The sequence below is a fragment of the Fundulus heteroclitus genome, chromosome 11, assembly GCF_011125445.2.
Source record: "Fundulus heteroclitus isolate FHET01 chromosome 11, MU-UCD_Fhet_4.1, whole genome shotgun sequence".
NCBI classification, from domain to species: domain Eukaryota; kingdom Metazoa; phylum Chordata; class Actinopteri; order Cyprinodontiformes; family Fundulidae; genus Fundulus; species Fundulus heteroclitus.
Genome location: NC_046371.1, coordinates 30,678,358 through 30,704,211, shown reverse-complemented (window position 1 = coordinate 30,704,211; position 25,854 = coordinate 30,678,358). Strand labels below are relative to the sequence as shown.

At 39.5% G+C, this 25,854-nt stretch overlaps 1 protein-coding gene across 1 annotated transcript in view; it reads right to left on the bottom strand.

Annotated features, from left to right (window-relative positions):
- Nucleotides 1-275: 275 nt before the first annotated feature.
- gabra3 (gamma-aminobutyric acid type A receptor subunit alpha3) overlaps nucleotides 276-25,854 on the bottom strand; it is a gene marked incomplete in the record, with an annotated part of 170,635 nt that continues 145,056 nt past the window's right edge. Inside the window, 4 exon segments of the mRNA XM_036143367.1 lie at nucleotides 276-7,116; nucleotides 7,257-7,295; nucleotides 17,765-17,970; nucleotides 21,538-21,690. Of these exon segments, the coding sequence (XP_035999260.1) occupies nucleotides 6,796-7,116; nucleotides 7,257-7,295; nucleotides 17,765-17,970; nucleotides 21,538-21,690 (719 nt within the window).

Sequence of the window (25,854 nt, the reverse complement as noted above, 5' to 3'; positions counted from 1 at the left end):
GTTAGGTTTTTTGTGGTTAGGCATTGTCTGGTTAAATTACTGGAGCTCTGATGCTGAAAATATTCAGGTTCTTCATGGCTGGGGTTTTACCTGTTTGTTCTGTCTAGGATGTCTCACACTTGAATTTTTTTAACCCCTTAATATTTCCCAGCGTGAATAGCCCATACATTAGGACTGGCATGCGCAACAATGAGAGAGTCAGACAAAAAGCTGTTAAATTGTGTGTTTGAGGCTGGAATGTGACCAAAAAGGGGCCTTTTTTTTTAACACCAAGACAAAATACAATGTCCTTTTAATCCCTATTTCCATTTGCTACATCTCATACAGTAAGCACACAAACAAGTGTAACATACAGAGTCCAGTCACTGGGCATATAGAGAACAACTTCCCACTAAAATCACAAAGTCCACAAAGTTCCCGGAGCAGTCTTTGCGGAGGAAGTCTTTGATCTCTCGATGCGGAGGGACATGCAGTGAAATCGCTGGAAGGAGAACACAGTGTGTACAACTCTGCTTGCAGACAGCTGCTAATTCACAGTTAGGTTTGGAAAGTGCACACAAGGTACCGATCTTGTAAGTAGCCGGATGAATATTATCTCTACTGTTCTTTACTACCATAACACTTAGTGTTACAGAGCGCGACGTTAGACAGCAGTATCTATATGATGTAAAAATAAAGGACATGACATATCAATATTCACCAAAAAAAAACAAACAAAAAACTATCGGAATTGATTCCACAATATCTACAAATTCACAAGTTAATTACACTTTTTAAACAAGTTTTTTTTTTGCCGTTATTAATCTCCTTATTTGATCTATTTTTCTACAGCTTTCTACGCATCAACACCGTTGCATCTGTGCTGTAGAGGTTATGTTGTATAAAACTTAATATTTAATGCTGTACTTATTAGCATAAATATATTCACATAGTATTATACTCTTAATATACTGTAGCTCACTGTATAGGATGACATGGTTATAGTGAATTCAACTCTGGCCCCTGTATGGAAAATACCACATAATAAGATCAAACCCCAACCTGAATGGCAACAGAACTGTAGAGTCCTGTTTATCAAAGCTGTGTGAGGAAGAAAGAGACCAAAATATACATCTTCCCTGTTTATCCTACTGACTGAAGTATGCATGTGTGTTCCTAAAACTGTACTGCAAATGATAAAGTTGACTTTTTTTTCCCCTTTACATGTTCTGTTTGCTGTAGTCATTCAGAGATGAATCTCTCCAGGCTGGGTGACGGTGATTTTATCGTGTAAAGCAGAAGCTTTAATTGTGCAGCTCTGAAAGTGGTTTCCCTTGTTTGGTCCTCAGCTATAAAACACAGGTAAAGATAAAGGGGGGAAAGTAAAAACGGACTTTGATTCAATTTGAACGATTTGAAACGAGATTAAAAAGCAATCGTTTTAAACGGTGGAAGATGACCTGAAGCCTACATTATTAAATTACTTTGAATTGCGAAATACAAATACAGTTTACTGTTTAAAGCGCTTTGTAAAAGTGTTTTAATGCGTTGTCACGCTGGCATCAAAGAAGCATGGTGGGGACGGCATCACGCTGTGGAGATGGGTTAGCTGGAAAACGGGAAGCCGATCAGAGTTAATAACTGGACAAATCAAGGCAGCCAACCACTTAAAATTCCAGTAAGACACATTACAATTTGTGCTTATAATGTGACCCGATATGAAAAAGGAAAACAACATTTGCATATTTTGGCAAAGGATGTCCGTTGCTGAAAGTTCTAAATGCTAAAATAATAACTACGAGACTGTATAGTGACTGTATGTGTTTGGCTATAGGCCCACATTTTTCCAGATACTTCTATGGTTAGAGACTATTGGTGACATTAGTATATTTTATGCATATCAGTTGAGACATTAAGCTATTTTGTTCAGAGCCACCAATCTACTGTAACCTCAATCCTGGTACTTCTGCTAATCAAACGTAATTTAAGTCAACGAGTTCTGAATTAGTTACTGCCTGTAGGCAGGAGGATTAGACTCCATCTGCGTCTAATCCAAACGTATACTGCCAAGGTAAGTCTTAGTCTTGACTTTGCTGCACAAAAAAAATACAATAATTGCAGTTAGTTTAAGACTCGGGCTCCCTACCATTTCAGTTTGATCTCTTCATCACAAAAAAATTCAAACTATCATTTAATAATTTTTGTATAATATGCTTTTATAGATGATGGCGAATCGTTACAGTCAAGCTATCTTTACTAAATTGAGAATTACTGGTTTAAATGTTCATTCAAGTGTGTTTCGCCCATTTTAAACAGGATTTCTGTAAGTCTGGTAAATATAAATTCAAGATGTTTTAACATCTTTTTACAATCTTTGGTACTTTAATTAAAGATAGTCAAGAATTAAAAAAAATATTTTTTAACGCTATCTTCATCACTTACTAAGCATACTAACTTCTATTTGACTAATCTGGTTTCACAAACAAGTTAAATATAACATTGAAAACTTTTTTCAATCCGACATGTGACTCCAAAGCTCTTACCCAACTTTAACACATTAATTAATAAACAATAATCTTCATTATGCCAATGAGCATAATGAAGATTTTTGGGAACTATTGATATCTCAGTTTTTGAATCAAACCACATAAAAATACAATGACGAAGGAGATAATAGTGAAAAATGTGGCAAGACTGTTTTAAGTTTAATTCGGAAACTACAAAATGTCAGTATTAGGAGCTGAAATTTAAGACAGAATAAGATGCAACTGAAGACATAGTGTGGGAAATCCTGATGCATCAGAGACTTTGTAAGGCCTAAATTGACACAAATTAAGGCTTTTTTAGACTTCTTAGGACCCTACAGACACCTTGTTAAAGGTAAATGGAGACAGATGCTGAGTCAATCTAGTGGATCCGTGTGTTTAGCTGTAAACTAAGCAAAGGAAAACACTTTCAGAGGTCCGTTCTCATCGCAAAGCACAAGCCTCACAGGAGCATGTTGAAATGAATGGAGTTAAGTGTTTGTGCAACTGGTTATTTGTAGGTGACAAAGTTTATAACATACCACTGCTGCATGTTACAGACATTGCAACAATAAACATGTACAGATTATCATGCAGAAACAATGGCTGGTACACTGTACATGATTGGCTGACAACCTTTTACAGAAGCCACAACATAGTACACTCTGCCACCTCCCCAGTCCAACCTTACAGTTTGTTGTAATCCAGTGCATATTTGGGTCTCAAGTGCATCTCCCAGGGAGTTTATATTAAAAATACTCAGAAATATCCATAATGCATCTGGCAAATAAATAAATAAATAAATAAACAAATAAACACCATATTCTTATAGCATCAGATTGTATAAATACATAAGACAGATTGTCTGATTGAAACAAAAGCAGATGCTTAATAGCCAAATCTGATGGAACTCTGATCAGCATTTATCACAATATAATCCCCTTGAATGATATTTGTCCTCTCTGTCAGTTTGATGCAATATTTTTGCAAAGTTTTCTCAAACTGTCTCTGAAGATAATTTGAATTCCCAGTATGATGCATTGCTTTTGTTGTCAACGGCAGAAACATAAAAACCAGTACAGCATATGGACGGTAAAAATCAACACTAATACACCGTCCACGAGAAAGCATAAAAGCATAGCTTAGATTCTAACCGCCGCTCATTAACAGACAAATCATAAACATTTTGGAACAGCAACAAATGCAAGGAAAACAGGTAAAATATAGGCTCCAAAAATTAATGACAAAGAGAGATTGTTTTCTGATCATTTGCACTTTTTAAACTGTAATTCAGAATTTGTCTTCATTCTGAGGTAAAGGTGGTCGTTTGTTGGTTAGCTTGCTCCCTCAAAAACATAAATTTACATGATAGTTGTTCTTGACAACACTGGAGCCTTTAATCTCTTTGCAAGGTCTTCTCACAGGAATTGGTCTGTAAACCCTTCATACTAAGAGGCAGTTTCAGTCTGGGTTTCTATGTCTGTGGGCTGGGTTAGGGAAGGAATAGCCATTCACTGCAGAACAGAGACCCGACAGAGATCATGGACACTTTTGCAAGGTACTGACCTTAAAACTATTTTCTCATTTTGTCACATTGCAACCTCTAACTACAATTTTTTTTGGATGTTTTGTTATAGACCAACACAAAATGCTGCATAAGTTTAAAGTGAAAGGGAAATGATACATAGTTTTAAACCCTATATAAATGCAAATATGAACAATTGTGTCCAGCCCCCGGTATGGATATAGTGCAGGGTAACTAATCGCCTTTACAAGTCACCTAATTAATGGTGTTGACCTGTGAGGCCTCAGAGGTTTGTTTCTGACCATTAGTTAAAGGGCGGCATCAATAAGCCAAGCAGCCAAGAGGCCAATGGTAACTCGGGAGGAGCTGGAGAAATTCACTGCTCAGGTGGGAGAATCTGATCTGTGGACAGGATCACTGGTCGCTGTGCCGTCCATCAAGGCTGGCCTTTAGCAAGGAATGGCGAGAAGAAAAGAACGCTATAAAGGCACATTTCTGCTCCCTTAGCGTACCTAAATCAGTCTGCCTCATGCTTTCAAAGCCTTTCTGAAGATGACACGGTGGCTAGGTAATGTCGCTCTCGAAGTCATTGCAAGAAGGGTCTTTCAAAAACTCTATTAAACAAGCAGAATCCCCATCATAGACTCAACAGAAAGCTAGCTAGCAAACAGCTAGCTGGGGAGGAGCTAGCTGGCAAACAGCTAGCTAGCTCCTCTCCTGGTCCACTGGCTCTGCATCAGTGGCCTTCTCAAGACATATTAGTCCACTTCTGGTGCTCCGTAACCCTTTTACCCGGTGTAACAACATCTTTTCTGTGACCATGTGAGATGGACTAGATCTACCGCTCTTTTTTCGTACACGGAAACACACATGCCAGCTTTGTGTCGACGCACCCGGCCACCCATTTGTCCCATTCGGGATGATATGAGGGAAATTTCTTTTGCGGTTTTGTCGTTAAAGGTACACTGGTGCTTTGAGATCTTGTGAAGAGCGGGTCCGTCTCGGAGCGGAGAAGAACCACACTCATGGCAGCAGATGATGTAACATGCGTAAAATGCTGTTGTATTCCAAGCATGGCACCAGCCAATTTAAGTACACGTCTACAGATCCGGGGAAAATGATGAAAGCGGGACGTTTTCATTAGTCTTCTCTTTGGGTACCATGTACAGAACATGAAAAGCGGACATGTCTGGGCAAAAGAAGAATTCCCAGAAGGAGACAGCACTGCCCGTAGAAGAAGGGGTCTGTTTGGTCATTTACCACATCACAGACGTTCCAGGATTTCTGTCTTCATCTTCATTTTAGTCCCCTTTAAAGACCACATATTGGCTGTACAGCGCCACACTGTCCCCACTACCCCACGCAAGCTCCTTTAGGATGGACTAAAACACATTTGAAATAAACGCAACAGGCGTCTGTATGTGTTCAACTTATCACATATAGACCTTTAACAGCCCTGTTTGCAGTTTGCCATAAGCCATGAAGGTACTTTGGTCTGATGAGAGCAAAACTGAATCTACTGGTCTACACACAAAACACTGTGTTGGAGAGAACTAACTCTCCACATTTACTCTTGAGGTCTGGAGCTTGACATTTCGGATTTAGACCAAATTATATTAATTTGTTTGAATGGTCCAGTCAAAGTCCAGACCGGAATCTAATCGAGAATCTGTGGCAAAACATGAAAGACTAGGCTGATGCTTTCTAGCCAATCTGACTGAGTTTAAGTTATTTTTCAGTAAATCAATGACACAACCCAAGAGATGTGCAGCTGTAACTGCACTTTTTTTTTAAAATATTTTACCAAAATAAGATTATTATGCATAATTTTCCTTCCGCTTCACAATCATGCACTACTTTGTGTTGATCTGTCCCATAAAATCTCAACAAAATACATTCCAGGTTGTGGTTGCTGCAGGACAAATTGTGAAAAGGTTTAAGGGGTTCAAATACCTTTGAAAAGCACTGTTGGGAATGCAAATGTGAGCATGTCAGCCTCTTTTTTTTCTTTAAGATGAGTGTGTTCACCAAGGCACATATATTATCTGTCATTAAACATAATCAGCCAGTTAAAACAATAAGAGCCAGTGGACTAGAAAATGTACAGGCAGCCCTTTGTGGCTGTATTGTGTGTGTCGAGATTCAGCCGGGGCTGAAGGCCAGACTTTGACAATTATTAATGATGTTCCTATAAAACTATACAGGCTGCCCCAACTAACAGAGCACAATAAAGCGACCAGCGAATGGCTTTCCTTGTGTTTTCTGCAGGATCGGTGTGTGTCTGTGTGCGTACAGTGTGTCAGCGCCTCAACGCCAGCAATGGGTGACGCTAAAAACAGAAAACGCATGCGTGTGCTAACTTATTGTAAGCAAATACCCCGACGTTTCAGAACGGTGGACGCACAAACCTGACTACTGTACGAAACGGCAGGCAATCGAGACACAGCAAAAGGATTAACCACGACAGGGAAACGGGGGGGCCAGAGCTACAGCCAGTGTGGATTGGAGAAAAGGAGACGCTGCACAAACACAGACTGATGCGAGGATGTCTTTCCTCCCGGGTCCGCCACTGCAGGTGAGTTGAACGCAAACTGGATTTGCCTCCTAACAGCACAGTCGTGCAAAAATATCAAACGTTTAAGAAAGAAAGAAAAAAAAAAACAGACACACAGAACATGCGCGCGCACACATACACACTTTTAAGATGTGATGGACTTGGCTTAATGCAAACCTAACTATCTTCCAAAGCTAACATTTTGGTTGAATTCAGTTTAGGTTGTTTGCCTTCATGATGGCTGGCTTTCTGTTGACGTACGTCGCCCAGTAGCCTAAGTTGAAGATGAAGAAGAGGACTGGGAAAATGATGCGCGATATCTTGTCCACTTTGCTGACGCGGTTGTAGGACTTCTTGGCCTCTGTGTAGGGGTCGTCCATTTTGTGCAGAAAGGAGTGCTTGGCCGAAGGTGCCGGGGCGCTCTTGGAAATTGTCGTTAAACCTTGGTCTTTGGCGACGTTGATGCCGTAGGTGGTCCCGACGATGTTGAAGGTGTTGTTGGCCTTTTTGGACAAAGTGGCAGATTCTCTTCTCTGAAAAGGAAGAAGGCAGTTAAGGTTGTGAGTCACGGGGGCCATGGACTAAACAATACTTCCATTTGAACTCATAAAGAGGAAATAGAAGCAACACCACGAGACACGAGACACACACAAGAACAAAACAAAAGCCTAACCATATCTTTAATCCTGGCCATGTTAGCCTGAAACGGTTCCTGAAAAGAAAAGTAGAAAAGAAAAAAAGTTTACCAATTATATTAGAATTACCCAACTTACAGAATCTATTCATCACTATCTAGCTGGAAGTGACTTTTTTTTTTTTCATTTTACAGTTTTAATAATGTCAAATCACTGCTATATTACACAAATCTGGATTGCAGGAGGAAAATGTCATGAGCAAAAATATCATGACAAAAATGTCAGGCAAATAAAGAGCGCGGTAAATTGGAACAGTTCTCTTTATTTTCGTTTTTTTTTTTTTTTTTGGAGAACCAGGCTGGACTGGCGTCTGGTACTGCTAACAGTAGCAGTAACAGCACAGAGCAGGATTAGAAACAAAGCAAAAAAAAAAAAAAAAAAAAAACAGTGCCTGAAAACATGTCTGACAAACTGTATCAATGAAGGCAGCCAGGCCTCTTCAGGCAAACAGCTTGTGATAAGACAAACATGACAAAGGCTGTGTGTGATAGAGCAAGCTGGAGGGTCTGCCGTCTTCCTACTTCTGGAGCCGTATAATTAGTCTGTCTTTCGCTTTGAAATCGCACAGGAAGACACAGTTTTGTTCGCCACATTGCTACTCTCACATAGCTAAACTTGCATCCCTGGAGGATCCCGTCAGACTGACGGAGCACAGCGCAACGCGCCGCATGGACGTGGGAAAACAAGTAGGGCAGCAAGATGGATTACTGAGCAGACTTTTGGTTTCCTGGGCGCTCGCACTGTGGGTTTGTACTGTGATCATTTCCTCTCGCACCAATCCTTCCTACTGTGGCCCGTTTCAGATCAAGATTGAAACAGTGCGTGTCATGCGGGAGGGCTTCAGAACAAGGGCTCCTATTTTCTCTTTTGTTTTGAGCCCATCTGAAACATTTTCTTCACTGCATCTTTTTCACCAGCACAGTTCCTTCCAAACTGTTCACACCCCTTAATGTTGTCACATTTTATCGTGTTACAACCACATATTTATTTTGTCTTTACTTTGGATTTTGGATGGCAGAGCAAAACAAAGTACCAAAGTATTGCATATTTGGGCAGTGGAAAGACAATATTTGGGAGGTATTTTGGGATATATCTCTACCAGGTTGGCACATGTCGAGATTCATAGCTCAAACTCAATCATGTTATATGGTGAGCATCTGTAAACACAAGGTCTTGACATTGACTGATCCTGCAAATGAAGATGCTTCTATTTAAGCCATTTCAGCTCTGGCTGTATGTTTAAGGTCATTAATCAGCCGGAAGCCGAACATCCGCTCCAGTCTTAAGTCTTTTGCAGCCTCTAACATGTTGCCTTCCAAGACTGACCTGTATTTAGCTCCATCAGTCTTCCCTGCTAAATAAAAAAGGAGCCCCACAGCATGATGCTGTCCCTGCCAGATTAAAGGGGTCTAGAAACAAATATCAGCCAATTTCCTTTTGATTTGGATTAAAAAACCCCAGTGAGATCCATTTTTTTATTGCCTTCCCTTTGCAATTATGCAACACTTTGTGCTCATGTGTTATATAGGATCAGCAATAAAACACATTGATATGTAGAAGCGGTCAGTGGGGTGTGATCACTTTTGAAAGGCACTGTAACAAGTGTCCTCATCTCCCTCCCACAGACACACCTCACCGTTTTGCACGCGTGTCCTCATGAAAAAGCCGTTTTATCTTTGGTGTCATAATTACACAATTTCAGCTCAATACTGTCTTCATGTTCAGTGGAACAAGCAAAAAACAACAACAAACGAACAATAAAACCCCGTCACTGGGTACCATCTGGAAGTCCGAACTGACACGAGTAGAAATGATAGTGGCTTCAGATCAATATATATAAAATTTTTTTTTTAAACTTTCTGGTGGAAGATTAAGAAAGTTAGCCGAGAAAGAGATTTGTGTGAAAGTGGGTAGTCCCTGAACAATAAGGGGAAACAGGAAGAGAATGGCCCTCAGTTTGCTTCGACAGCAAGTCCTGTTAAGGTCTAACAGAGCTAACAAACAGCCCAGGGTCGGACTGATGCTCCCAGATAACCGGATGCTTTTCCATCTATCACCCAACAAGGCTCCTCCATCACAGCGACGGCTTAGATCAGCAGGAAAAACTAATTACTACTTTCAAGTGTCGTACGACCTTAATCAAAGATCACTCGGCTCCTCGGTCTTCAGCATTAAGGATGTACTGTGCGCACTAACCTGACAAACGAGCTATACAGAGTCATTTTCTGTTGCTTTCTAGCTGGGCTGCCATGTGCACTAATTTATAGGGCCAAATTATTGGGCAAACCATCTGTGGCATTGGGCTGTATGCATTTTATTATGAACCTAATGTGTCACAGCGCATAATTTACTTCTGCTAAAAGATTTGTGTGCACAATTTGAGGTAATTGGACAAAAAAAATAATTCTCAATGCATCCATTGACCTTGTCCTGCTAACTTCCACAAATTGTTGCTTAAGAATTGAAGTGTGTGTTTTGAGGTGATTAAGTATCCTGGGGGTGATTATGCCTTCCTGTGCTTCCCTGCATTCAGCTGAGAGTGTGGGCAGCATTAGGAGAGCCATATTGTTCCCGCTTGTGCTTTTGAGACATTCAGCGGTGAGTTGGCCATGCTCGCATATCATAAAAGACTTGGCTTGCTAAACACACATATGAATATGTGAAAAAATTGCATTAGCTGTATTTAGACATCGTCATTTGTGTTGCAAGAGCCGACATATGTAAAACCACAATCGCAGTGAAAGCAGTGAAAGCCCCAGCAACATCAGCCAGTGACTCTGCCACACATACCTCTCCATGTGTCCAATCATGTGCATGAATTTGCTTTTCTAACCAAAACTCCCCACTGGTTAAGTCCTGAGATGAGCTCACCTTCCGCTGTAAAGGGGGAAGCTAATTAGGCACATAGCTTGCAAACAGAAAATAAGGTGATAGGAAAGGAAAAAGACACAATGACATAAAAGCTTAAGCAGCAAAGTAAGCCCTTTTGCATGGGTTCGTACGGCTAACAGTTAAGAGATCAAGAACCAAGGCTGATGGTTATTGTCTGCACTGGGTGCAAGGTTTCTTGCCAAAGTATTGACGCCCCTTGACATTTTCGACATGTTGCCATATTATGACCACAACCTTCAGTGTATTTTATTGCGTTTTACTGTTAGACCAAAACAGTTGTGAAGTTCAAGGAAAATATTGAGTGTTTTTTTAAACATTTGAAAATCTAAATCTGAGTCTGTCATTGGCTCCAACCATCTTCCAATCAATTATGAGAAGCTCCAGTGTCGCTGCTGAAGAAGTGCAATCTCACAGCATGATGCTGCCGCCAAACTGCAATGGCAGTCTTTCTTTTTGTCGCCCTTGGTTAAGGGTCCTGATATGTGGAGTGCACAGCTAATGGTTCTATCAGAAAATGGTTCCACTTTAACATTGCATCTCTGCAGCTATTGTTCTCTAAAGCCCCAGTTCCACTGGCTCGTAATGGGCACGCACCCCACAGCTCCTCTCACTTTCGAGTGTTTCAGGAACAGTTTTTTTCAGGGCCAGTCCGGGTTTTTGTGGCTCCGCTGAGGAGTAGGGCCAAAGCGAGCTGACTCGAGTGGAGTTTTGATTGAACACCGCTCTTTTCAGTGATTGGCCGAGGGGCGAAGAGAAATGAGAAGGTTTTCTCAGAGGAAGTCCAAAAAACACTGAAGAGTGACAACGTTAATATTAAAGCTATAGTTGGTAATCCTGTTCAGAAACACTATTTGTTATACTGGGTAAAATCATTCCAAAAAAAGGTAAAAAACAAAACAACTGGACTTGTTTTCCATAGTTGAAGACGTTTTGCTTCCTCTCCAGGAAGCTTTCTCAATTCAAAAAGTCTGGAGTAATATGGAGTAACAAGCTTTATACAATTGGCAAACAAAAGCCTTGTAATGGCTTAGATAACATTACTCCACATTACTCCAGACTTTTTGAATTGAGAAAGCTTCCTGGAGAGGAAGCGAAACGTCTTCAACTACAGAAACAAGTCCAGTTGCTTTGTTTTTTACCTTTTTTTGGAATGACCATGACCGGGATGACTGAGAATCTTCACCAGTACTGGGTAAAATCGTCTTTCCATCCTGGAAGTAGTCAATACATTATATATTCATAAAAAAGAGGTTAAAAATAATTCTCTGTGGGAGGTGGAGGCCTGTAAAAACTATATCCAATCTCTCCCGTTCGGTCCGAAGAGCAGGGATTTTGTCATAATTTTGTTCCTGCTCTTACTCTCCTCTGCCCCTCAAGTTCCGGGGGTATCGACTTATCTACTGGTTGTTCTACATGCCAGCCCTTCTGACGTGCTCACGTAACGCCAGTGCCCATGCTACTTCCTTCCTAGTTTCCGCCGGCTGGCTGCACATGTGCACATCTAGTGTTTATGTATCCGGTTAGCTTAGCAGCTAGGTTAGCGGCTAGCTTAACGGTTAGCCATTCATTGTAGCTCCACTGCTCTCACTGTAGACTTTGAACATGGGTGAGAGTCGCAAGAAGCAAACTATGTTCATGTTTATGAGAAGAAGAGGAAGGACTCAGTAGAAATAAATAAAACAAGAGTGGATTTGGGAGATTTTTCTCACGCGATCTCCCTGAAGAACAGAAGAGCAAGTCAGTTAATCAAAATGGGATTTGGGGAAAGTGCCGGAAAAATTCGCCGCCCCTAGCTTTAAGGACCACTATGAACATAGTGAATCAAACCGAAATATGATTTTATTATATTCAATCCATGAACAATGCCTGAAGGGTAAAAAAAAAAGAGGAAAGACAATACTTCCGCTTTCCCAGATGCCCTGTATTAGATCTGCAGATATACCGAGGCTTTCTCTCATTTCACACTGAAAGCTGTTCCTAAAGTATCCATCCATCCACCTCTTATGGTACAAGGCAGCGGCTATCTGCCTTTCCTGCTGCCGCTCTGTCTTTCTGTACAAAGACTCGGAGTACTTGGGGGGAGCTTCGCAGAGTTGCCCCGCTCAAAGTAGCTCGAGCTCGGTCAAGCTGCACGCTCCATCCACTGACACAGCAGCATGTGGCCTGATAGTCAGCATGCAATCAAACCAATAAAAATGTATCACTGTGGTTAAAAAACGTAAACAACTAATGTGTTCTCCTCGCTCCCACAATGGCTTACCCAAAAGATCAAATATAAAGTTTTAAATATTAACTACTTGTCTAAAATCCCCCGGGCGAAACAGCGATGTTCTTCATGAGCTCTGCCCGCTCTACAGTCCCTCGATCCGGGGAAACGTTTGAAGCCCGCTCCGCTCCCCTGGTTCAGCCGGGGATTAACCTCGAAAATCAAACCTATACAATTATTTCACTGTGGTTAAAAATCATTTTTATTAAAGTGCTCTCTTCGCTCGCTCCCGCCATGGTTGAGGTAAAAGATCTAATATAAAGCTTTAAATTGTGTCTGATATTGTCCGGGTGAGGCAGCGGTCTCCTTCGAGAGAGTTGGCCGCACTGACACAGGCTTGGTCCGGGGAAACGTTTGAAACATATATAGAAACATTATTTACTTGTTAAAGCTTCAGTTGGAGTTGGGGAGCGGTGAGGACGTAGGGACAGGCGGACGGGGACTAAAGGGACGCACAGGAAGCGTGTCCCTCTTCCAGGCCTTTCTAGGCCGGTGGAATCACTAAAACGAGTGAAAGTAATCTGTGGGGGGAGGAGTCGAGTAGGGCGGGCGAAAACCGGCGGGCCAGTGGAACTGTGCCAAACAAACCTCTGAGGTCTTCACACAACTGATGGATTTATTGTGAGATTAAACTGAATACAGGAGGACTCTATTCACCAATTAAATGATTATGTGTTAAGTTGGTTGTACTGGGTTTTACTCAAGGGTTTCAGAATGAACAGGGCTAAATACAAATGAACGCCACAACTTTTTTATATTGTGAAAATGTTCTCCTATTACACAAAACCCCAACAAAATACATTGGAACCTGCGGTTGTAATGGGACGAAATGTGAAAAAGTTCAAGGGGTACAGATACTTGAGCAAGGCGGCTGGAGAGCTTGAAAGCCCACATGACAAAACGAGCTGAAACTCTGAAGCAACCTCATTCGTCTCGCAGTTTATCGTATTAGATCAAATCTTTTGCTCCATTTGTTAGGAGGGCACGTATTTAAACTCCAACGCCTTTGCTTTCCAGTTGCTCATTTCAGTGGGGAATGTGATGGTGGTGTCTTGTAGTTCCATGTGACCCCATTCCTTTTTATCTATCATGACAAGTGCTTGCTCAGCACAGGCCCTATGAAGGCAGCCCAGGCTGTTGCCATTAGGTAGTGCCATCAGAAAGGAAAAATGTATATATATATATATATATATATATATATATATATATATATATATATATATATATATATATATATATATATCCCTACCGACTAGAAACTTCCATTGCATTGGTGCATGTCGGTTCCCAGACCAAATGTCAAGCTATAGAAAAAAAGCAATTTATAAATAAAAGTGGGGAGGCTGCATTGATTGGGTCAAACACTTTGTACATGTGTTGCAAAAATAGATTTGTGACAGAGTCTGTGGCAGCTGAAAAGAATTGCTTCTTATGCTGCATTTCCTACGGGTTAAGTGTTTTGATGTGCTCAGCAGCCCTGAGACAGTTTGTTAGGTTTACTTTGGGATTCTTTGGTTTTCACAAGCATCCTGTAAAGCATTCCTGTCAATAAAGCTTTTAGTTTGTTGCATATCTGAAGAGATGAGATGCTCTGATTAAATCTGACAAAAATAATTAAACAACTTCAAGATTAATTTTAAGTTGAACAGTAATTTAGCCTGACCTATTTATGTTCTTTCCTTTGTGTTATAGCATATTGTTTGAAAACTATACCCATTGCTTTGTATATACGCAGCAAGATTAACATTTTAATAATTTCATTTCATTACGCCGTGGGCATACTGTCACAATTTATAATTTATAAGGAGCAACGAGGCCCAGTCCAAGCTCCAATCTGGCATTAAATATAGTTGCAGCAGCACAGCTTAGGCTGGTGTGCATGAAACATTTAGGAAAATCAGAGGTAAAACTTCAAATGAGGCATCGAGAGCATGCACATAAAATAGTGTTTTTCTAGTACGGAGCATTTTATATAAATTCGATTATAGTTTTAAATTCTAAACACATATTATGTGGGCACAATTTTTCATACTAAAACAAACAAAAAGAATTAAGCAAAAATGAGTGCTAAAAGGTAAATTATAATAAAAAAGTGACTTGATATTTTTGTATCCATTTCTCAGATTTTTTTTTTTTTTTTTTTGCTGTTTTAGGAATTTATGTTATTTTGACATCTCCCTGACGTTTTGCGAGGATCTGCTCAGCAGGCCGATCTGAAAAACAAAATTAATTATTAACTGAGATATGTATGTCTAGATCCTGCTTTTGGGAGGAGGCAGATGGTTTGTTTACATTCTGGGTGAGTTTTCATTGCTCTGAATCCAATCAAAGTGAATTCTTGACTTGAAATTCTGAGATGCTAAACGACAGATAACTGTCAAACTATTTTCTTTCCTTAAACTCTCTCTGATGGCATTCCAAAGTGTCAAGCTCTTTCAATTGGTTTGTTTGGCTATTTCCAGCCAGATTCTTGGCTGTTTTAAATAAACGGACAATTTTTAAGATCAGACAAAGATTACTAGAATAAATAAGTAAATACTAAATGTACTTTTAAATTGACAATATTTACTGGAGGGGAAAAAAACTGTCTGAAACAACCTGGACCTATGTAAAAGAAGTAACCCCCTTTTCCTTGCCTTCATAAATCATAACTGTGGTTTACCACATTTTGTCCAAAGATGAGTTTGATTTCACAAACCACAGCAAGGCCTGAGTACTAGAGAAAATCACTTAAATAGAACCTATTTAGCAACCTGAAGTAGAGGTTTAAAAAACTTACCGCATGTTAAAAAAAAATCACTAACAGGCGAGCTTTCTAAGGCTTTGGTATTTTAGTAAACTATAATGAAAACCATCATCCACAAATGGAGAAAACATGGAACAGCAGTGAACATAGCCAGAAGTACCCCAACAGCACGTCATTAGCTGCGTTTACATGGACAAAAGTAATCAGAATAAATGTAAACAAGCCAATCGAAATATTGTGATTGGATTAAGCTAAATCGGAATAAATTTGTAATCTGAATGAGAGGATGTTTATGCTGATTGATAATACGATCAACATGCATGTAAATGCTTGTCAGTATCAAGTTATTCCCAAATATGGCAAACTGACCCGAGTGCGCATGTGCGCCCGATGTAAACACGATATATTTCCTTGTTGTTGAGTGGCAGAAATAGGTCGGGAAGCAAAACTGGCTCCCGATACAACCTTTCTATTTGAAACATTAAAAGAGCTCAAAATTGTTATTTATTCTGTAACGATTCAACCATAACTAGAAGCTGGTGCAAGTCCAGTCTGGACGCTTAGAAGACAAACAAGCTCATACTCTACGGCTTTGTTTGCTGTTTTTTGTTGTTCAGCAAAGACGGAAGTTCTTCTGTGTTTTTTTTTTTTGTACGGAAATTAGATAACTTCGCATGTCCGAGTGGTTCTAGTCTCAAGAAAGCCCGGGGCATATACACGGCACGCACATTATGATAGGATTTATCGATTGTGTGCCCATATAAATGGTACAATCCGATTATTTTTTGTATATTAATCTGAATTCCAATTCGATAATGCAATTTAGTGCATGTAAACATAGCTACCGATTCATCCAGGAGGTCATGCAGGGACAACAACGAAGTCAGTTAAGATCAGTGTCCATGACCCAACAATAAGAAAGACATCGGGCCAAAAATCAATTGGAGAGCTCCAAGGCAACAGCCATTGTTGGGGAAAAAAACCCCCAACACAAAGCCCCGCCATAATACATCTTGATGATTCACAAGCCTTTGGGGAAAATATCCTGTGGACTGACTTAAAAGTGGAATTGTAATGGTTATGTCTGATCCTGCATGAGAAAACCCCTGTCTGTGGTCTCTGTGACATCATTCCCAACGCTGCTTGGTAATCAAGGTCTGAGCAGTTGCACCTGCGGCGGCTCCAATTAAGTGGAGTCGCTGCACCTGGGAATGAGCATGATATATTCCTGGCTCTCCTGACACTTAGTTTCAGAAAAAGAACATTATACTGACAGCCAAACACGGTGGCTGCAGTGAGAACATTTAGGGCTACTTTGCGGTTTCAGGTTCTGGACTACTTGCTGTAATCGATAAATATGGATTATGCTCTCTTTGTCCAACCACTTTAATTTGCTATGCTGCAATACAATGATCTGAAGCACATATGCATGTCCACCTCTAAAAAAAACCAAATAAAAAAAAAAACCCAAAAGCTTTGGGCGTGCGCTTCTCACACTTATATATTCGATTGAGATGCTGTTCCATGACCTTAAACATGCTGGAAACCCCTCCAATGTGGCTAAATTAAAACAATTCTGTACGGAAGTGAGGACCAAATTCCTCTACAGTGATGTGAAAGACTCACTGCCAGTTTTAACACAATCAATGATAGCTGTAGCCACCGATTATCAGGGACAGTTACTTCTTTACATAGAGCCAGGTGGGTATGGGTAGCCCCCCCCCCCCTTAAAAGGGTCTCCTTTTGGGTTTCTTAGTCTCATATACAAATTGGTTTGATGTAATGAAACATGGAGGGCAAATATATTTTTATGGCATTCAGTGTAACCAGGTCACGCTCCTGCATCTCCACTGAGCTGCTCCGACTGCAACCAGTAATTTAAATGGGTCACACGTGGATTTTAAGGACTAAAATACTAAATTTGTAATTCTGTCACAACGTTGATGGAAAACTTACTCCTTTTCCTGCTTCCTTCTAAATTGCCCACAAAAAAAGCTCTTATTCCTGGTAAATAGAAATCCTATGAGTTGTAATTCCTCTGTTTTCATGCAGTAAGAAAGGATAAACCTGAGGTGATTCATTTGAAGTGAAGCGCGCTCACTCTCTCATCAGCATGCAGATGTAAGGATGGCATCCTTTCTAGTGAGCGCGAGCGCACACTGCCTTTAAAATGAGTGCCAAACATATGCTGCGATTGTAAATCAGGGCCGATGTCTCTGGGAGTTTACTTCTGTTTTTGCTTTCAGTGTTCCGCCCCGATGTTCCTGTTCCATTTGGCTGCTAATGAATAAATAAAAGGCCTCTTTAAAGTCTTTACAGAATACTCAAGGCTGTGTTAAAAAAAGGAACCTTCTATGTGCGGCCAAAGCGCCCACATTTAAGAGGGTTTTCTGATTATTTTTAACATCGGGGTCAAATCCAATTTAATGACATGTATTGAGTGCGAAAAAACTAAATCAATATCGACTAACTGATGGCTGAAAAAACTTTCTTGGACTCCTCATGCGGATGTGCTCGCAGCGCGAAAAAAATCCATGTATGCTGTGAGAAAAGTGTGCTGCATCGATTGTTTAATCACTCACCCTTATTTCCATGCCCTCTCTTTTCCCATCCCACGCCCAGCTGCGTTTGGTGAAGTAGTTGACTGTAGCGAACTCTATCAAGGCGGAGAAGACGAAGGCATAGCACACAGCCATGAACCAGTCCATGGCAGTGGCATAGGCCACCTTAGGGAGGGAGTTTCTAGCACTGATGCTCAGCGTGGTCATGGTCAGCACAGTGGTGACCCCTGAGGACAGAATGAAAGCAGAAATAAAGGAAGTTCAGAAGTTTTGTCTGAGAAGATTTGAAACTTTAAAGTGGTTCAGAGCATGTATTTAAAATCAATAATCTAATTAGTTTGCCCTTTTAGAATAAAGTGAAACCTAAAAATAAAAGGAAAAACCCTGGCCAACAGAGCTTTACGTCATCTGCTGTATAAAGATCAGAAATCAGATCGCCGAGCTTCATACAACTGACACAGCTCGCTGATGCATAAACATCACAAGTGCACTGGGTCAGTACTTCAAGCTCAGATGACCAGAAACCAGCCCGGACTGCATTAAAACCATTACTTGACATCTATTGTTCAGCCCCTCCGTTTTAAACAAGTCTGATGCAAGAATTGTTAAATAAATCATAAATGGATAAGTGGAGCCCTGTGTGTGACGCCGAGTTAAGGGGAGTTTGAAGGCACAAACCATCTATCTGCAATAAATATTTAAAAGAAACAAAAACAAAGAATATAATTCCATTATATAATCACATTTTAGGAGCAAGATTGTAGAGTAGCTCATATCTTTAGTTTATGCAGAGAGAGAGAGAGAGAGAGAGAGAGAGAGAGATGCTGCTGGATTACATACAGTTAGGCTCAAAGTTATTTATTCCACTGGTAGATTTAGGATTAAAGTTATCTTGTAGTTTTACCATGTTTTTTTATTTTTTATTTCTGGGAGTTTTATTAACATTTTGGAGTGGCCCAGAGTCCTAACATGAATCTGATAGAGAAACTGTGGTGGGAGCTATTGAGGAAGGGCATGACAAGAAGGATAGATAAAAATGAATGGTCAATATTAAACAGGCAAAACGCTACTGAGCAATGACAAACATTTGATTGCTGACAATAGTCTTTTTTTCACAGATTTTCAATATGCCATTTTCTCCCTAAAAATTTTAGTAAAAACAGAGGGTTCTGTTCTTAAAAATCCTCCCCCTCATACATTGTCTTATCTTTTTGGAGATGCCTGAGACATTCCCAATCAGACACAAACGTCTTGGTTGAGTGGAAACAATCTTAAAATCTAAACTCGATTGGGGTCTGGATAAAATCGAGCCTAACTGTACATTCAGCTCAAAGTCGTGCCATTAGCAGGACTGTGTTACGGTCGCTGAAAAGTTTAGATTGTAAAAAGCGAACAGCAGCTCTCTGTCAACTAAAATGAATTAATTGGAAAATGAATCCGTTGAGGTGTAACCAGAAAATTTCACAGATCATTTGACATCCCAGGCTATTCACTTAGCACTGCCGGAAATGAAATTTGGCCCGGACAGTGGTTGCCCATCCAACCACGTAAAAACAATCCCATCTCTTTTCCAATCTATCTTATCCACTAAAAATGGACATAAAGGCAGAAAAGATGATTGCGTTGAAGAGCATGGGGCGGTTCTCTTATTTCAGTGAGACACGAAAGAAGAATTACGACAAAAAAGTAGAGATTTTAGGAGTTTTATTACAAGCCACACTTTTTTTAAACAACCTAAATGCCTACCAGCAACAGCTTTACAGTGTGCTATATTTCTACTTAACTAAAGTGTCTGGCTGTACTGAAAGCTGTATTTATTAGTACAGTTAATGTTTATTCTCAGAGCAGAACTGGATTATTTCCAATAATAAATCCCAGCATTGATTGAAGCATATTTAGTGACATATAAAAATCTATGAGAGAACATGAAAGATAAACGAATGCTATACGACTGTCGAGGAAGACAGCTCGTTAATCTGATCAATGTGGGACTGTTGATTAAAACAAGTTGGAAGAGTGTTGAGTGGTGTGATTCTCTTGCTATGGGCTTCGTCGGTGGGCCAAAACTTTACCCGTTAGTCAAATTTTCTGATGACCCTGCAGTAAGACAATTGTGGGGCGTTAATAAAGAGTTTAGATGCAAATACTAGTGAGCCTTTCTGTTTGTTGAACACTTCGTCGTTCTGCAGGGGGACTTCAACGCCCACATGGGAAACAACAGTGATACACGGAATGACAGTAAATCTCTCACTTTAGGAGAATCTGTGCTCATACTTTCTTTTATTTCTTTACCTTTACTAGATCTATGCACATGTATTGGAAATGTATTTATTTTATTGGCACAAATTAGCAATAAAATTGGTTCCTCAGCCCACAGGTTTTATTAGCATTTAGGAATGGGTACTGAGATGCCCATGGAAGACGGTGGGCTTTGTGTGTAAGAACCATTTCTCTGTAGATTTGACCACATGGATCCATTCATTGTCATCTAAAAAGACTCAGTGATGTCCCATTTTCATTTTACCATCCCCTGAATGATTTCTTTCTAAAACTCTTGGTGGTTTAACCTGGTGTTCAGAAGCGAAATAGACCCACAGTGTCGCAGATCCTCTACCATACCTAACAGTGGGCATGATTTTGCCTTTGTTTCACATTAAACCCACCTAAAATGTTTATTGCCTAAATGGTTAATCTTTGTCTCGTTTGACCAAAGCACACAGTTCCAGCTAAAGTCCCTGCAGAGGCTGATGTAAACCCTGAAGGTTTACATTTGGAGGACAAAAAAAGTGTTTTTCCTGGCCTGCCTCCCGAACACCCAGTTGCTTTTTAGATGTCACGATCTGCACAGTTTTTGGTCTTTGTACCTTTTCAGTATCTTTAGATAATGTTTTATTCCTTGTTGGCCTTGTTCCCCTGTTGCTCAGGCTCCTGCACCCTCCAGTGTTTACATGAGTTTGGATTTTAGTTTAATTCGCCCATAACTACTCCCTGCCTCTGTCTCTCTGCATTTGCGTCCTACAACAATCACTACAAAACATGACATTAGATAGCAGTAAATCCCTACAGTAGCTACACTGTAGGAAAAGATACAAAATCTGTGCAATTAAAGTAAAGGAATACATTTTACATAATTTACAATTATTACATGTGGGGATAACTTTTTAGAAAGTGGACATTGTTTTCCAATCTTCAATATCCTCCTATTATGCAGTGAACACTACACTTCATATAATTCCCCAAATCATATGCATTTCCATTTGAGTAAAAGAGAATCTGAGCATGGATTTAAAATAAATTTGATGCACAGATTGAAAGAGTTAACAGAGAAGTTCATGCTCATGACTAAAAATGTCACGTTATATGACACAATTTGTGGAACCAATGACTCCTCAGAGTGTTTTCCTTGACCATTTCCCCCAGTATTTTGTTGCTGGTAAAATAGTACACATCTTATACAAGTGCTAAAATACTTTGAAAAGAAAGTTTTCAGCAAAACAATAGTGAAAATTTAATCTTCTCCTACTTCTCTCTAAATTCCATAATCTCTGACACTGAAAATGTGCAATCTTGCCCCCGGGGATAATCTTGGTTGTTAAAATTTATGTGCAGTGTTTAATCTAAATTAGCTAATACTCACAAAGTCTTAGCACTTTAAGCAGGAAGAGGATAGTTGCTGCAGATGGGTTTTTGAATGTGTTCTATAGAAACTCTAGGCGATCATCCCTAAAATATTTGGACCTGATTAAGCAATAATTGATCTTGAATAAGTACTGAAAGCCATTATTGGCACTTACCGAACACAGTGCGCGCAGGAACTGATTCCCTGTTTAGCCAGAAGGAGACCTGAGACAGTATGACAGTCATGATGCAAGGAAGGTAGGTTTGAATCACAAAATAGCCAATTTTCCGTTTCAAATGGAAATATGTTGTCATCACTACATATTCTCCTAAAGGAAACAAGAACAGAAACAGAGAGACACAACAAGTTGGGGATTATTATAACAAATATTCTCAGTTAATAGTAGACAAGTTAAGACAAAATCACAGCCAAATGAAATGCAAAGTTAAAAGCTGATCAAAACTTGTGACCATCTTCCTGCAGACGTGGTTACTGTTCGCACACTGCATGAAATGATCAGACTAACATGTACTTCAATTTAGTTTAAACTAACATCTCTTTCAAAAGCAAAGAAGAGGATTTCAATAGAACCCTAATTTAGGACTAAAGTAACTTGTAAATGAGGTGCGCTTGTTGCAGATTTAGGCCTGCTCAATAAGTTGCCATGGCAAAAAAGCGAACAAAACAAACAAACAAACCAACAACCATGTGCGTCTCTCCATTCAAACGAGAGAGCTGCAATCAAATATAAGTAGAGAGAAATGTTCAGCTGAAGTAAGAGTTTTTATGCATATTGTTTTTAAGCACATTGATTTGAATTTTAAAAGCTTCTTTGTACTTTTGGCAAATATTAAAATGTTGTATGCTGTACCTCACAGGTATGGAGGGTTAAAGGGGACAATATTAAATAAAAAAATATATTATGAAGTATAGAAATGTAAATATACCATGAAATAAATAAATGTACCATGAAATAATGAAATGTAAAACGAAACAAAAAAAAAATGTAGCAACATGTTTTTCCAATTATTTCTGTACTTTACACCATAAATATTGACCTTGGAGTCAATATTTCACCAAAAAGAAGTTGTCTTGTCTTGCTCAGTGTGAAGCAGCCAATCAGGCGTCAGGGTCTCCCTAATTCCGCCCTCTACGTTTGATGGGTGAAGGTGACAGTTTAAATGATTCCATGATGGGTCTGCTGTGTCAAATTTATGAAATAAATAAATGTAGAGTGAAATAAGGAAATGTGTAGTCAAATTAATTTATTTTACAAAAATGACATTTACTTAATGTCACAATTTAAAAGGCCTATTTAATTATTTAATGGCACATTTAGAAAATTCATTTTACGTTTCAAAATTCAATGGTAGTTTTAATTGCTTAGTGATGCATTACATGAAGAAATTGTTCATTTAATCATTCGATTGAACATTTCATGGCACAATTATTTATTTCATGGTACATTTAATGACACATTTAATGATTTAATGGGACATTTAATGGTGCATTTACTTATTTCATTCTACATTTCATTATTTAATTTTACATTTCAATATTTCATGGTACATTTATTTATTTCACGGTATATTTACATTTATTTATTTCATGCTATATTTATTTATTTAATATTGTCCCCTTTAACCCTCCATACTCAGGATGCTTTAAAACCCTGAACAAATCAGTAGTTATAAATAGTGTTGAGCCGATGCCATATTTTGGCCCCGATACTGATACCCGATACCTGGCTGTGCAGTATTGGCCGATACCGATACCATACCGATATCATCTGTTTGAAAATGATGTGTGTGTGTATATGAAGAACTGCATACTACTTAGGGTAGTAGAACTTTTTATTGCCTACCTGGAATGGGTGACAATAGTTGAATAAACTTTTGTCTCTCAAAGGCCAAAATAGTGCAACATTCGTGAAAATTATAACATGTATAATAGTAGTGCAACAGTAGGACAGTAAAATTATATTAATAATTGAATAATCTCTTTAAACCCTTAGTTTTGGCTCTCGAATGCCAAAATAGTGCAACTTTCATGAAATTATATAACATGTATAATACTAGTCGGGAGAGAGAAGGCTGCGTTCAAGTGACATACAAACATCAAAATGGTATCGGTGCCCTATTTGTTGGTGCTCGCCGATACCGATACCACCATTTTAGTGCTGGATCGGGGCCCCATCCGATACTGGTATCGATATCGGTGCAACACTAGTTATAAATAGGGATGCACGATATATATCGGCTTTAATATCGGTTTCGGGCAACATTGGTCATTTTTAACATATTGGTATCAGTACGTAAAACAGGGCCGATATTAAGAACCTATGTTTATTTCCATCTAGATGCCCTTTGTGCCTGTGTTTCAGAGGGCTGGTCATGTGTGGGTTTTTTGATCATCTGACATTGACAGCAATGCATCACAGCCAGGATTATGTTTTTTTTTTTAAATGAAACAGGGAAGCAATGTCAGCAGTGTGGGCATTTTTCACTGTGTCGAAAGAAGACATACGAAAAGCAGTGTGTAAGTCTAGACTATAACCCACATTCAAAAATTCAGTCGGCATAGTTTTCAGTTGGTACAAAATGATGCACAATTTGATCATCCCAGAAAGGTAAATGTGTGTGTACATCGATAAATATCAATTATTGGACATAACAGCAATATTAATAATGGATATCGATATTGGCCTACATTTTCATATCGGTGCATCCCTAGTTATAATTTTCTGGTGGAATATCCCATTTAACATCCTGTTTCGTTGTAGAGTGTTGACCTTGTGGTTCGGGCAGTGTGCTTGCATTCTGAGAGGTGTGCAAGCACCCGGTTTGAACCCCGCAGACCACAACTATGGCTCACTGAACGAGACCCTTAGTCCTAGATTGTTCCCCGGGCGCTATAAAGCTGCTATGGGATGGGTTAAACGCAGAACACAGATTTTATTAGAATGTACAATTGCAAATGACAGATTCCTCTCTCTTAATGAATACTGAGATTTTTCCTGTGCACCACTTCTATATATCCGCGGATCACTCTCCGCCATTTGTATCTCTGGCAGCAAGCGGCCAGATTCACAGTTTCCCTAAGCACTGGCTCTCATTCCAGCTTCTGAAATGTGTGTTGCAGAGATAGGGGAGAAACAACCTCCCAGTCCCTGAGGTGATTTGTCTGACGAGATTCTGACCAGGGTTGAAGAGGCTCAAACTTGCCCATTCCCTCTGCTCACTGTAGTTCATTAGAATCACACTCTAAAAAGTGAGATTTTTCTGACGTCTGGAGGAAAACTAATTTAAAAAAAAAAAAAGTTAGTTTATGTGCTCTTCAAAGTTTCCTTGTTTTTAACATAAAATAACCACAGCAGTACAGTTAAAACAGGACGTTCTCTTTGAGACACGAGTACAGTTATTTAAAGTCTTGCTCTGAAAACTGCGAACAAAGCGGGTTTTTATCCTCCGTGTTCAGTCACAGCTAAAGTCTGACACATCCCTGCGACGTTACAAGTCACCTCCTGAGAGCTTCATCTGCAAACAGCTTCAATCCTGAGGTTAAATCTCTCCGAATAGGAAGCTGGCTTGCCTCGGTTGTAAGCTGCGCTCCCTTCCCAATGACTTGCAGAAACAACCTTTTATCTTCAGCTTTGCAGTAACATGTTCCTCTGAACTTCATTCATCCCTTTTGCGGTGTTACCTCAAACCTCTGCATCGTGTCAGTGCTTCTGCTGACAAACCAAGAGCTTTCAGACTTCACTTGACAGTAATTATTCATTCACACCACAACCACCAGCTTCAGTGCATATCGCCGTTTTAAACAAAATGTTCTGATTTCATGAGTTAAAATTTCTTAAAGGGGCTTTAATGTGGGCTTAACTCTCTCTGTCTCAATGAAAATATTTCCATTAAGGTCAGCTGAGTTTAGAAATGTTTTTAAATGCAAACCCATGCAGACTTAGTGACATCTGTCATGGGTGACAGGTTAAATGTTTTGTCTGCTGACAAAAATCTAGAAAACATTAAACGAGACGAACAGAACAAAAACCTGGAGGCACATAACCTGCAAGAGGCAGGTTGGAGGCATGTAACCTCTCACTACAAACCGCCAACTTTGTATAAGGATTCATCCAAAAAGAACAATTCAATTCAATTTTATTTATATAGCGCCAATTCATGAAACATGTCATCTCGAGGCACTTTACAAAGTCAAACTCAATCATATTATACAGATTGGTCAAAAATTTCCTATATAAGGGAACCAGTTGGCGTTACAAGCTCCCTTGTAACGCCACATTATGTAATAATGCAATAAATTTGCACTTCATCGTGTAATAAAATGTCATAAGCACCATATCTTGAAATAATCACTGCAAAATTTGATAAAATCCATCAGCAAATTTTGTAATCGTTTTAGCCGCATTATAACATTATTACATTCTACAGTGGCTATTACAAAATGCAAAAGGTCTTGTTTTAAAAAAATGACA